The sequence below is a fragment of the Alligator sinensis genome, unplaced genomic scaffold (genome assembly GCF_000455745.1).
Source record: "Alligator sinensis unplaced genomic scaffold, ASM45574v1 scaffold1509_1, whole genome shotgun sequence".
Classification (NCBI taxonomy): Eukaryota; Metazoa; Chordata; order Crocodylia; family Alligatoridae; genus Alligator; species Alligator sinensis.
In genome coordinates, this window is record NW_005842711.1 from 295949 (window position 1) to 309437 (window position 13489).

General features: G+C 49.0%; 1 protein-coding gene across 10 annotated transcripts in view; it reads left to right on the forward strand.

Annotated features, from left to right (window-relative positions):
• AKAP8 (A-kinase anchoring protein 8) overlaps positions 1–13244 on the forward strand; it is a 28052-nt gene extending 14808 nt beyond the window's left edge. For 5 of the 10 annotated variants that reach the window (XM_025216190.1, XM_025216191.1, XM_025216192.1 and 2 more), the window contains 8 exons: positions 518–631; positions 1647–1743; positions 2722–2863; positions 3613–3706; positions 4483–4613; positions 6719–6814; positions 10019–10610; positions 10844–11548. In XM_025216190.1, the coding sequence (XP_025071975.1) occupies positions 518–631; positions 1647–1743; positions 2722–2863; positions 3613–3706; positions 4483–4613; positions 6719–6814; positions 10019–10588 (1244 nt within the window). In that variant the 3' untranslated portion in view covers positions 10589–10610; positions 10844–11548. Of the gene's footprint in view, positions 1–517; positions 632–1646; positions 1744–2721; positions 2864–3612; positions 3707–4482; positions 4614–6718; positions 6815–10018; positions 10611–10843; positions 11549–12304; positions 12425–13038 lie in introns of those variants that run through there. The other 5 variants (XM_025216193.1, XM_025216194.1, XM_025216196.1 and 2 more) reach the window with 3 other exon arrangements.
• The last annotated feature ends 245 nt before the right edge of the window (positions 13245–13489 follow it).

A 13489-nucleotide genomic window follows, 5' to 3' on the forward strand; every position in this document is an offset into this window, starting at 1 on the left:
GGAAGCCTGCTGGGATAGTGCTGTTTGCAGAAACAGGTTGAGGGTGGGATATACATGTTGTACCTTCATGGGCAAGGCTTTCAGAATGGTTTGGTTCTGGCTTTACCAAATGGGAGTTAGACCATTGGCCTAACTACTCTGACTGAAATCAATGTTACGTGTTTCTAAAATCCCACCTCTTGCATATGCTTGTAGAAGAATTTCTGGCAAGTGGTATGATTGTAATGAGGTTAGTTAACTTCTTCTTGGCCCATTCCTCCTCTCTGTTTACAAGCAGCAAATTGAGAAGAATTGTTGCCAGCATTCCAGAAATTGCTGAACTGCCTATGCACTGCTGTGTTATCTTCCCAATAGATATCGCTGTAATGAAGGTCCCCCCATCAATGCTACATTCTCTGATTTAGATATTTCAGCTTGTTTGGAGGTGGGAGGGCTTGCCCACCACCTCCCCCTGGTTTGGTGATCTCAGATTGATGCCCACCATGACATTACTTTTGCTGTTTTCCCCTTTACCCAGAGACATGCACCAGGTCTGCTTCCTGCTTCATACCACACCTTGGAACAAGTATACATCTCTCAAATAAAGCAACCACCTATCCCCTTCCTGAACATATTGCACCCATCAATGACAGTACTCTAGTCATGTGAACTATTGCACCATATCTGTTATCCAATTACATCATACTTCTGTGATCATACCATGCTTGCCAATATTTTATGCTTCTGCCTCATGCTTTTTGAATTATTATATAAGCATCTTAGATGACTAGTTGATTGCCCTGCTGTTTTCCCTCTTGACAAGCTTGTTAAGACTCCCGATATTGCTTCCTCAAGCATATTGGAGAACCAGTACTCCAGTGGCTTCAGAAACTCCTCTGAGAGCCCAGAAAGCAATAGTGTTGCTCTGTGAGCCACCTCTTGGAATGGCACACAAGGTGCTTTCACACTCCCTCACCTGCTTTTCCACAAATCGTAGAAAATTATGGTTGGAAGGGATCTCAGGAGGTCACCTAGTCCAACCCCCTGCTCAAAGCAGGACCATCCCCAATTATATCATCCCAGCCAATGCTTTATCTAGTCACAAACCTGAAAAGCTGGAAGGAAAAAGGCAAGGGCAGGATACTTGGTGTCCTTGCACAGCACTGCTTGGACTGAAGCCATGAATCACAGAGTGCTCATATGTGCTGCTCAGCCACCCAAGGAAACCACTGCTTTTGGGGCATCGTAGCTGTGCAGGGGAATCCAGTACAGGCGTGTCAGTGCAGCACAGCTACCTCAAGGGGATTGGTGCCTTTTTAGACACCCTGAAGAGAGCCAAGTTCTGCTCTTGGTTGTTGTGTCTGTACTGCAGACACAGTAGGTGTGCCATGCTGGAGCTAACAACTTATGAATAGGCATTCTCTGCTAGGCATTTGGGCTCCAAGAGCTAGGGGCCAGAGCCTGTATCACCTGGGTGCTCATGAAGAACTGAGAAACAAGGCAAGAAATGCTGCTTTCCACCTCTTGGTAGAGAAACTCTGAAAAAACAAGTCTTAGGAGCGGCCAGAGTCCCCTGGTGCCAGAGTGGGAAGGTGGAGTGCATGCATTTCTTCCAACTAGATGTCAGCCTGAGCTGTTACAAATCCATTTTAAATCTTTCTCTGTAGCATCTGGCGATGGCGGTGAAGAGGAAGATGAAGAGGTGAAAAAGAGGAGGGAAAAACAGAGAAGAAGGGATAGAATGCGTGATCGTGCTATGGATAGGTGAGAGAATACACAGGGAACAGTAATTGGTCTATCCCCGCCCTGCCTGTTTGGCTGAAATATCCAAGGTATCTGCAGGTAGCATCACTTTGCCCAGCTGGCAGGTTTCTCTTTGTTGGGAGAGCTGAACTCTCCTGCTTGTGTTCTGCCTGGGGTTAAACATAAGTTTGGAAATCAGCATAGCATGCTCGGTATTCTGATTCAGCAAAGCTCTCTGCCCTTTATGCTTTGTAACTCCATGTAAGGAGAGGGGAAGATAGACATCCTCTAACAGTGTTTCTCAACCTGTGGGTCGTGACTCAAAAGCGGGTCACAAGAATATATGAAAGAGTCATGAACAAACTTCAAAAAAGGATTCTCCTTTAAAGGAGAAGAAAGTGGGAAACCATGGCTTTTTCCCTAGCAGGCTGGCAGAGTTCCAGTCTGCAGGGGGCTGCTGGGGTGGGGGCGGGCTCCCTCATGCTCCAGAAAAGGGGGGGGTGAGGGCCTGGGGATGAAGGGCAGGGGATGGATCAGGAGTGGGGCACTGAGTCGGGACTGGTCACTGTTTATTTACAAATGGGTCCTGGTACAAAAAAGGTTGAGAACCACTGATCTAACAGACTTCGTTAGGGAAGTAATTCATTAGAATCCTATGCTACTTAGAAGGATTTTCCATTAAAAAGCTTCAGTGTTCTAAAGAAGAAATGACTGACAAATTTACATAAATATTCTATTATCTGAGCAATTCATACAGACTAATTCATGAGTTTTCTGAGAAAATTCACCTTGTCTATTTCAATAATAGCTTAGACATTTGATCCATAAAATACACGTGCTTACTAATTAAGTAGTTGTACAGTTAGGAACTGGGAATAGTGTATTATGTCACTTGGACAGAAAATTCCCAGAATTGGAATTCTATCCGGATGCTGCAGCTAATAATCTTTAGGAGAGTCTTATACTGCTGCTAACTTGTGGTCCATTGATCTCTTTTAGAATCCAGTTTGCTTGCTCTGTGTGTAAGTTTCGCAGCTTTGAAGAAGATGAGATCCAGAAACATCTGCAGAGCAAGTTTCACAAAGAGACCTTGAGATACATTGGCACCAAACTCCCTGATAAAACAGTGGAATTCCTTCAGGTACATGATCTGCCAGCATTTCTAAAGCCCTTGTTTCATTGTATTCAGAGGTTGTAGGAGGGGACGTGGAATAATTACAGAATTCTGTTGCCTTCTGTCATGTTTCGGGGGAGTGGGGGAGGAGGCATGGAGCCAGCAGGTCTAAAAGGATTAGAGACAGACTTTGTATCCCATTCACATCTGCATGTGGTAGTGCTGGTTTGTGAGATATGGTGTTGTTTCTCTGATTCCTCATAGAGCATATGTGCATGTTACATACTTGTCTCTCTTGCATGAGTAGCCATCTGATTGGCTGGCTTAGCAGAGCAAGTGAACCATGGAGAATGACCTCCCCTCTCCTCGGCTCATGTGGTGTGCTTTAGGTGTTCATTCTACCAAAGCTGCATCCTGTCCTGGATGATTCCATGACTGTTGGCCACTTCATGAATTGTTCATTGTTCATGAACTACTGTTCACCTGGACGTTTCTAAAGAGGCAGTTGATATGGCAGCTGTCAAGTTCTTTAGTGTACCATCACCTGCGGTCTGGTTCTGGCAAATCGATTTTGGGGTTCTTCAAGGTGTGGGCATGAAAGTTTAACATGCTTATCTTCTCTTCTAGCTACCCAGTAGTAGTCCTTCCTTCTCCTTGCACGTTTCCTTCGGAGATCTCATTTCCCATTTGAATACTGGGCAGTAGATTGTGTTGTTTGCTGATACCGGTGTAAAGGATGGTGAGCTTCATTCTCTCTTCCTGTCCCTTCCTCTCAGGAGTATATTGTGAACAGGAATAAGAAAATTGAGAAGCGCCGTCAGGAGCTGACTGAGAAGGAGGGCACAAAACAGAAACCAGACCCTTTCAAGGGTAAGTTGTAGGTCCCTGTGTGTTTGGAGACCGAAAATGGGGAATGCTAAAAGATGCAGGGGTTGAATTCATAGATGTAGGGTCGGAAGGGACCTAAGTAGATCTTCAAGTCCAACCCCCTGCCCTGGGCAGGAGAAAATACTGGGCTCCCCCCTCTGGTTTGAAGCATCATTCCTGATCCCCAAACAGCTAGGTAACTATCCAGCCTCCTCTTAAAGACCCCCACGGTAGGAGCCAGCACCACTTCCCTTGGAAGTTGGTTCCAGATCCTAGCCACCCTGACTGTGAAGTAGTGCCTTCTAATGTCCATCCGGAACCTACTCTCAAACAGTTTATGGCCGTTATTCCTTGTTACTCCGGGAGGTGCTCGGGGGAACAGGATCTCTCCCATTCCCCGCTGGTCCCCCATGGTAAGTTTATAGACAGCCACCAGGTCCCCTTTCAGCCTTCTCTTGTGGAGGCTGAACAGGTTCAGGTCCCGTAGCCTTTTGTAGGGTCTGCCCTGCTGTCCCCGGATCATGTGAGTGGCCCTCCTCTGGACCCTCTTGATGCTGGCCACATCCCTCCTGAAATGTGGTGCCCAGAACTGGACGCAGTACTCCCAACTGTAGCCTGACCAGCATCGCATAGAGGGGGAGGAATTCTTGGGAGAGCTTCACAGTGTCGGGGTGGAGGGAGCAATGTTAACATGACTCCAGCCTGTTACGTGGCAGAACATTTTTCTAGCTAATAAGCAGCGGCTTTGATCACTGACTGACGTGTTGGCATCATTTCAGGTATTGGCCAGGAACACTTCTTCAAGAAGATTGAGGCAGCTCACTGTATGGCCTGTGACATGCTGATTCCTGCACAGAACCATCTTCTCCAGAGACACCTGAGGTCTGCTGACCATAACAGGAACCGCAGGGTAAGCAAATATGTGCTTCATCTCCATTCTAGGTGGTACAAAGGGATTTAATCTTTAAGGTTGAAGATTCTAGTAAGGAGCACTTGTCTAGAACTGAGGATTTCTTGCCACTTCAGGCACTTGCCTGGAGGAATGACCCACTTGCTTCCAGCCATTGGGAGCAGCCCTTCTAATCCACTTTCTTCTGTGGTTCTGAAGCAGTGGTTCCCCAGGGCTGTGGAAGGATCATGGAACAGAGTATGAGTTTCGTTCTCATGCAGGGAAGGTCCGTTAGCAGCTAAAGTCCTTGCGTGGTGTGAAGTGAACAGGAGCAGTTGAAAGCAAGACTAAATGTGGGAACTGAAGCCCTCGAGGCAGGTCTTTTGGGGATCAGGAATGACGCTTCAAACCAGAGGGGGGAGGGAAGGGGTTGGATGGGTTCTGGGAGTGTCAGGCCAGAAGAGACATTTTAGACTTTGGTTGTCTGTAATAACATAAGCTATCAAACCTTGGAGAAACTGTCTGTGGCAGGGTTCTGGGGCTCTGCCTTCCTGTTCCACTGGGCTTGGACTGCTCTGGAATATGGCATAAACCAGGGGTAGCAACTCCCAGCAATTATGCCAGAACTGGCATGTGAAGGCATTTTGCTTGCCACATGCCTCAGGGTGGACAGCTGGGAAGCTGCAAGGGGCCTTATTCTTGTTGTGGTAGTGCAGCCCTGGCCCCTTTCCTGCTGCCCACTTCGAGGTGCACGTGCATCTGCCATCAGCAGCGAACTTGGCCAGGACTCCATGGACCCCAGTGCAGCTGCTTGTAGCCTCCCTGCCGCCTGCTATGAGCAGCTTTGTGGTGAGTCTGCATACCTTGGGGCAGACAGCAAGGAAGGGCTGGGACTGCGCTGCCCCAACAAGGATTCAGCCCCTCATGGCTTCTCTGCTGTCTGACCCTGGCATGAAGTCAAGGTTGCAGGTGTTCTTGGCACTCTGCCAAAAAAACATTGCAGAACTTGGGGATAAAACTTCTTGTCTGAAGCTGCACTATCTTTTAGAGCTCTTGCTTAAGAAAAGCTTCGAAAATCTTTTTGAAGCATTTAGCAGGTACAGTGAATTCCAATGCAAGTTGTCATCCTGGGTGAGTGTTCACTCAGGTGGAGTTGAGAGAGAGTGGGCCTTGTAACAGTCCTCAGCCCTAGTGCAAAGGAACACTGTATGATGACTCTGCAGTCCTTTCTTCCTTTGTGTATTGAGTGCAGCTCTTGGGCACCCAGGTGCTGCTGTTCACATCTGCTAGGGTAAACTGAGCTTCTTCTGAAACCAAAATACCCTGGACGCTTCTGCTGTCTGTTTCATGTTACTTCCTGTTCTCCATGGCTCTGCTGCTGTTGCTGCTAGGCACAGTATACATGGTCACTTGGTTCTAGCCTACCTGCTGAGGTTCTCACCATTGGGTAGTGGTGCCCTTTGCAGAGTTAAAATCCTCCTTGCACAGTGTTGTTCCATATTTAGTTTTCCAAGTCCTTACTTGTCTCTGGTTTTAGCACTGGGTGTTTCTGGGGCTTGTAGATAATCTCACTAAACATGGGGTTCTGTGCTGGGTAGTTGGGCTCTGAGATGTGTGGGCTGTTGCTTCTCAATGCATGTACAGATTGAGGGCAGGGCCTGGGTTCAAGCAGAACTGAAAGTGGAGGGTGGAAGTGTCCTGAAGCCTCTTGGGGGTTAGCTGTAATGGTTGGCAGCCCAGCAAAAGCTGTTCTACTGTCTTCTCCCCTGAAAGGAAGTGTCCTTGGGATTCAAGAGGCATGCAAGCATGATGCTTTTCCCTGGGTCACTCCATGAGCTGTCTTTTCCCACCACTCATGCATGTGGCACCCAGGCCAGCTAAGTGTCCAGATAGAGTTTCCTCCCAGGCTTACATTGTCAGAAGTGAACATGGGGGTATTCCCTTGTCCTAGGACCTAAACATCCTTCCCCTTAGCTTAACTGTCAACACAGAATAGAGCTTGAATCTGGGAGTGAGTTCTGAAGGTGTGCCTAAACAAGGAAGATGCTTGTATCTTGTGACAGGCCCCCTGCACTTATTTCACAGCTTGATCAGCACAGTAACCTCAGTATGGTTCCTTTTTTCAGATGGCAGCTGAGCAGTTCAAGAAAACTAGTCTCCATGTTGCCAAGAGCGTCCTAAATAACAAGCACATTGTAAAAATGCTGGAGAAGTATCTCAAGGTGAGTGAGCGGGCAGGCCCCCAGCTAGTCCTGGCATCCCTGGAGCAGTGGGGACAGACTTCGACTTGGTCCCGGACATTGGCCTGGTACAGAGCACCGAGCTGAGTATCACTGTGTGTGCTGCACGTTGGTCACGAAACACTTCTACGTATATTGGGCAGAAGCGTAGATGCCGCTTCACTTTCTTCCGTGTAGGCCGAGTCGGGTCTGGATCCTTTATTCTCTTTTTAGGCAGTTTATCTCTCTCTCTGTATTGTTTTAACTTGCAGCCCCAGGCACACCTAAATCAGTTATGAACCTTCCAAGCCGATCATAGCTGCAGGGACAAACTGGCAGAAGGAACTCCAGTGCCCATATCCACCCCTCAAGCAATGGCCCGTGGGTGAAGCTCACCCCAATGCAAAGGGCAAACATAAGGCCTAGGAGGCAGTTCAATCCCATGGGGTCTAGGCACTGCTGCCCCTCAGCATAGGGATGCTTTTGACCCTATGCGAACAGGTAGGCTCTGCAGCTTTCCCAGCAGGTCAGCACACCAGCAGGGGACTCCAGTTCCAGAGTGGAAAGATGCTCCCTCTACCCCTCTCCTCTTCCCTCAATCCAAGCTGGGACCCCAGCCAGTCTTCCCTGTTGGGATGGAGCAGGTGGAGTGTCGGGGCCCATACAGGTAGGGCCCTGTAGACCAAAACAAGTACTTTGAATTGCACTCCAAAAGAAGCTGGAAGTCAGCACAGTCTTCAGAGCGTGGGTACGGTATGTTCCATGCAGAAGTGCCGCTGAGTAAGTGGGCAGTCACCTCCTGCCCACGTGTTTCCAAGTGGCCTTCGAAGGTATGTCCATGTAGATCTCATTGCAGTAATGCAATCTGGAGGTGACATGGGCGTGGGTAACTGTCGAGGTCCATCTGAAAGGAAAGGTCGCAACCTCCTTGCCAGGTGAAGATGAAGAGAAGCATTTTGGCTACTGCTGCTCCTTGGGAGTCCAGGAGCAGCCAAGGATCCAGCAGGACCCCTGATTGCGCACTTGGCTGACAGGGCAAGCAAACCCCCTCACATGGGGGGAGCAGATGTTTCCCCTGGCCCACCGGCATCACTTTGGTCTTATCTGGATTGAGCCTCTGCCAGCGAGCTCTCATCCAAGCCCCAGTCTCTGCTAGACACTAGCAAAACTGAGACTCCACCCTCTGGGTCCAGTAAAAGAGACTTTGAGCTGAGAGTTATCAGCACATGATGGCACTGCAGCCCCAAAAGGGAGGCTGCCTCCCCATGCGGCCTCTCATACACGTTGAACACGAGGGTGACAAACCCTGCGGTACCCCACCCGAGAGAGCCCTCGGGGCAGATGAGCAATTTGCCCAGTGCTACCCTCTGGGATCTCTCAGAGGAAAGAACGGAACCACTCAAGTGCAACTCCGTCTACCCCTGCCAGGGTCCGCAGGCACGTCAACGCCACCTCATGGCCAACTGTATCAGAGGCTGCCGGCAGATCTAAATGATTCGGCATGGGCACCTGACCTTTGTCCACCGGCAGGAGGAGATCTTCGACCCATCCCAGCACGGTCTCCGTACCATACCCAGGTGCAAAACCAGACTGAAAGGGGTGGAGGAAATCTGAGGATTCCAGGTAATGCCAGAGCTGCCTCACCAAAACCTTCTCAGCAACCTTCCCCAAGACAGGAAGGCTGGAGACAGGGTGATAATTGACAAGACTGTCAGCATCAAGAGATATTTTCTTGAACATGGGCCTAATGATTCCTCCTCTGAGGGATGCTGGCACCTTGCCCTTCCAGAGGGAGGCCATGACAGTCTCCACCAATAGTGGATTCCATGTCCCCCTGTAGATTTTACCAGCGATAATGGACGTGGGTCCAGATCGCAGGGTGTAGCCTGAAGTTCCCCCAACACCTCTAAGACCCCCTCACTAAGACTGGCTGGCTGAAATTCAGCCAGGGAAGAAAACATTATGTTTGTCCTCCACTTGCATGGATTTGCTCACGTGGGGGCAGCCAATCTGGTCTGAATCTGATCGACCTGGTCCCTGGAGCAGAAAACTCACAAGACACATTTAGCTATTGCTAAGCGGAGACAGCCTGGGTCTGCTAGGCCGTCCGCTACCCAGCACGGTTCCATTCGTTAGGACTTCAGTTGCTGTGGTGGAGCCAGAGAATGTGCACTCCTGGCCTCCATTGCAGCCTTGGCATGAGAGTTCAGAAACTTAGTTGTGCTCGATCAGATTCTGGGCAAGGTTTCTGCCACTGGCATGCTACCCTCCCCCCTTCACATTTCATCTTTTGCAGGCTATCTGCACACCAAGGTGACCGGTGAGGAAGGGAAAGGGAGTTTAGGAGTCAACATGCTATAATCCAGAACAAACCATGGCCGCAATATCCGGCAGGGCCGATGCTAAAGTGGTCCATCCCCTGGCTGCACGATAATCACCCTCAGATAACTGAAACCCAACCAAAGCCAAATAATAAAATAGGGGCGCTGCCCAAGCAGGAGCAGACAGAGGTGAGCACTGATCTCAGCCTAAGGCCAGCAAGGCCATCCTTGGTCTAGGGCATAAACCAAATTAGTCTCAGTGCAGGAAAGTTAGAGTAAGAGCTCCTCACTGAGACGACTATGGCTGTGTATAGCTGAGATGCTGTTAGTGAGACCAGAAAATCACCTGGATTTCTTGGTTCCCAGAGCAGGGACACTGAAAACTTCCAGCTGGACCTGGACCTCTCCGGGGAAAGAGTCCTTTGCCTTTTGGGCTGTGTGCTCAAGTGGGGTTGGACGGGCACTTGTAATTGCTTTTTGCAAGATGAGTTCCTTTCAGTTGAGACTACAGCCTCCCTGATTTGGCTAGGCATTGCAGCACACACAGTTCTGAGTAGGGCTTCACCTGGGTCACCGCTCGCTGGACAGGTTGCAGGCCAAGTCATTCCATTCCTGCAGGACAGGTTTTCCCAGCAGGACTTGGGGCCTCAACAAGCACTTTCCTTAGGGGGCTTTCCATGTAACATTATAGAGCGCACTATTTCTGTAGGAGTATGGGGGCTTGATCTGATGGATTTTCACCGCTCTGTCCTGAAGTTGAGGATCTTCCATTTCCGATCAACCTCAGTTGCAAACCTCTGAATTTCATGTCTGAGGTTCCCTATAGGAGGAGTTTTTTAACTGCCTGCAGGTGTGTAACACCTTGTTCTTCCCTTCTCTTTGCCAGGGTGAAGATCCATTCACAGACGAAATTGCTGACCAAGATGTTGATGAAGCAGAAGCTTTGGAAGGAGGAGGCGATGGTGGTGGTGAAGGGGCTAATGAAAGCGCTACTGTAGAGGCTGCCCAGGCAAAGGAGGAAGGCACTGGGGATGCAACACAAGCCACGGAAGCCACTGAAGCCACTAGTGCAGAAGGGGAAGAAACAGAAAAGGTTTCTGAGGAGATGTCTGGAAATGAGGAATTGTCTAAAAATGAGGGAGAAGAGATGGAGCAACTGCCACAAGAGGAAGCGGAAGCAGGAACAGCAGCTGGAGCCGAAGTAGCAGCAGGGGATGGGGTGGTGGCACTGGAGGGATCAGAAGAAGCAGAAGTAGTAGAAGCAGCTTCAGAAGAACCATCTCAGTCTCAAGAAAGCGTAGAGGAGCCAGTGATTTCCTTTGGAGGTGATGCTGAGATTCAACAAGCTGAGGAAGTGGAGGAGGAGAAGGAGCAACCAAGTGAGGCAGCAGCGGCCAGCAGCGCTGAGGCTGAGGTAGAGGCACTGCCTGAAGAGGAGGAGCCGCAGCAGGAGTAGCCGTGCGGATGTGTGTGTGGAGGTGACTTGTCCTGCACAAATGTATAATCTCTGGTTTTTAATTTCCCCTCCCCATCCCACCCCCCATCTTATTTGAATGCAGTCCCTGAATGTGCATTGCCAGAAGTGTGGCTGGTTTTTGTTTCTGTTTAAGGGGAGGGACCCGGCTGTTCTGTGATGGGAACAGCCTTGTGCTTAACTGTCTTGTTCTGTAGACTTGCTTAGTTCTGCTTTCTACATAACTTTTTTTTTTAGGTTGAAGACTGCAGGAAGCTGTACATTCCCCAAGAAACTTGAGAGGCATCACCTTTTTTGAATTTTAGAATGAAGAGCAGGGTTTGCAAAATAAAAACATCATTAGATCCTGACAGCTGTTTGGTTTTTAAGTGCAGCAGTCAAGCTGTGTTGTTTTCTTGTGCGACAGAGACTTAACTGATCTGTTTCCAACCTAAGCACCTCAGGCATCTCGAATTCCTTCAGGGACTATTTACTTGTTGAAATGCTCCTTACAAAGGGGAGACTTTTTTGTCACAGGATCTGTTGGCTTCATTCATCCAGGCTCCAGTACTGCATGAGAATTAGGGTCTAGCTTTTTGTTGTTAAGCACCAACTTGTTTACATCTAGAAATCAGGTCACTTTTCACATAGGGCACCCATGTGGAGGCAACTTTGAGGGAAAACCTTGCATCTCCAGTCAAACCTATTTCTTTGTCCTTGAAGAAATTTTATTGAGGTCTCAACAGTCTCACAATCCAAAATCAATTGCCAAATGCTGTCACAGGATTAATGAAACAGTACCAAGATCAGCAAATAAGAGCTGCTGACCTGTTGTTAAGTGTTATTATCTATGCTTGTGGTATAAAGTGTTTTAAGTCTGATATAGATCCTCTACCATTTTGGATAAACCCAGAGTTCTTGGTCTTAAAGTTTAAATAAACTTCTCAATCTGGAAAAAAACAATCTCCAGTTGTAATTTGAATTGCAAGCTGCCAGCTCTGCTTGTGGATCTGTGGTGCTGGGATGGGAATGCATACTTCTTGACAGACTGACAGCAGATGTTGTTCACATGTCTCCTCTGCTTTGGGAAGCTGTTTCTGCCTCTGATCGCTGGAACAGTACGCTTCGTAACACCAGTTCTACCTGGGAAGGGGAAGTGATCAAATGTGGGCAGTTGAGTTTAGCTGTTACCACATTTTCTCCTTCTCTCTCCTGAAATCCCTGGAACCCAAGATCTGAGGAGTAACAGCCTCCCAGTCACTCTGCATCAAGAAGCTAAAGCAGCCATGCCCGCCCATAATGGCCATACCCTAGGAAACGGCCTACTGCCTGCACCTCCTGCCAGCAGTTGGCTTGTGCAGTCTCTACTCAGGTTGGCCACATGTTGGTTAAACCTCATAGTTGACTGTAGCAAATTGTAAGGCTGTGCTGCAAGGCCTGCACAATATTCAGCATCACACTAGCTGGGCCTGAGTGTTTGGACAGACACAAGCCTGGCTGTGTAGATAGAGGCTGTCTTGGTGGAAGAGTGGCCTTGCACTCATATTCCCTTTCCACTGGGCTGCAAATTACTGCTGCAGCATATTTGCATGTTAGAGAGCCTGAATATTAATACAGACAGTTTCTGTCCCCAAACTTGAAGTGCTTTCAGGGAAACTCAAATCAGAGGAGGTATGTAAATGCATCTGCTGCCAGTGAGGTAACCAAGCTTCTTTTCAGATGCTGGAAGAAACGTGCTGTGTCCTCTGAGAAGGGTCATGTCTGGTTTGCTCTGCCAGTCCTCGCAGCCTACGTTTCCCTTCAGTTTCCCAGCGCACCCTGAAGTGAGACACCGCACAGGTGGGAAGTTTAGATTTGTAAATGTTCAACTGTGAGGCAGGCACCCATTCTTGGCCAGAGATGTGGGCATCCTCCTCCTCATGTGCAGCCTGTAAATCAAGATTGGGTGTGCCTTCTGGAAGAGGTGCTGTAGTTCAGCTGTGGGTTCCATGGGTCTGACCCAGTTGGGGGCTCCAGCCAGTGGAGTCATAATGATGTTCTTTCCAGGGTTTCTTGCAGTAGTCCCGCTGCTGTCACTAAGCGCAAAGCTTTGATTTTTCACTGCTCGCAGGAACTAATGGTGATGGCCACGTGGCTGGATTCCAAGCCCACTACACTCAGTGGTGTGCATGGTCTAAATGGCAGGAACTGGGGGGCTGCAGCCTGTATCACAGTAGAAAGTCGCCACGAACTGTGGGGCTGCAGCCTGTATCACAGTAGAAAGTCTGTCAGCTTCTGAGTCAAAATGCAAAGGAGGCTGCTACTTAAACTACAGGAGCCCTGGCTCTGAGCTTGAGAGGTTGTGACCCCCCAACACCCTCACCCTAGGACAGCAGTGGCAGGCAGGTGGGAAGCCTGTGCTACAAGGGGTCCAGGGCAGGGAGATGGACTTGACTACAACTCCTTTCCGTTAGGTGGCAGTGTTCACCTGCAGCGCAGTGCAACACTGCTGCAGCCTCTTTCCTGACCCCTCACGGAGCTGCAGACTGGTTTGAGTTGGGTTGGAGCCAAGGAGCATGTGAGAAGGCAGGTTAGTTTGTTAATATCTTCTATTGGACCAACTGTACAACTGGAAGAGGGGTTAGATAAGCTTGGGGCACCAAGTGCCTCCCTCTGGTCTGGGGAAGAAGCAGGAGCAGTCTAAGCTACAGCCCAGCTCAAACAGTGGCTTGAGTTTAACTGCATGAAGCAGGAGCTAAGAGGAGCGGACAAGGGCTGCAAACAAACAGCGAAGAAGCTGCTTCAGAGTAGGAGAAATGCATGTTTGATTCAGTATCTCAGCTTGTTTCTCTTGCTTTGCCCCTAGTTTGCAGCCTTCCTTTGCTCCTTTTAATGCCTGCTTTCTTTCATAGTTTCATAGATGTA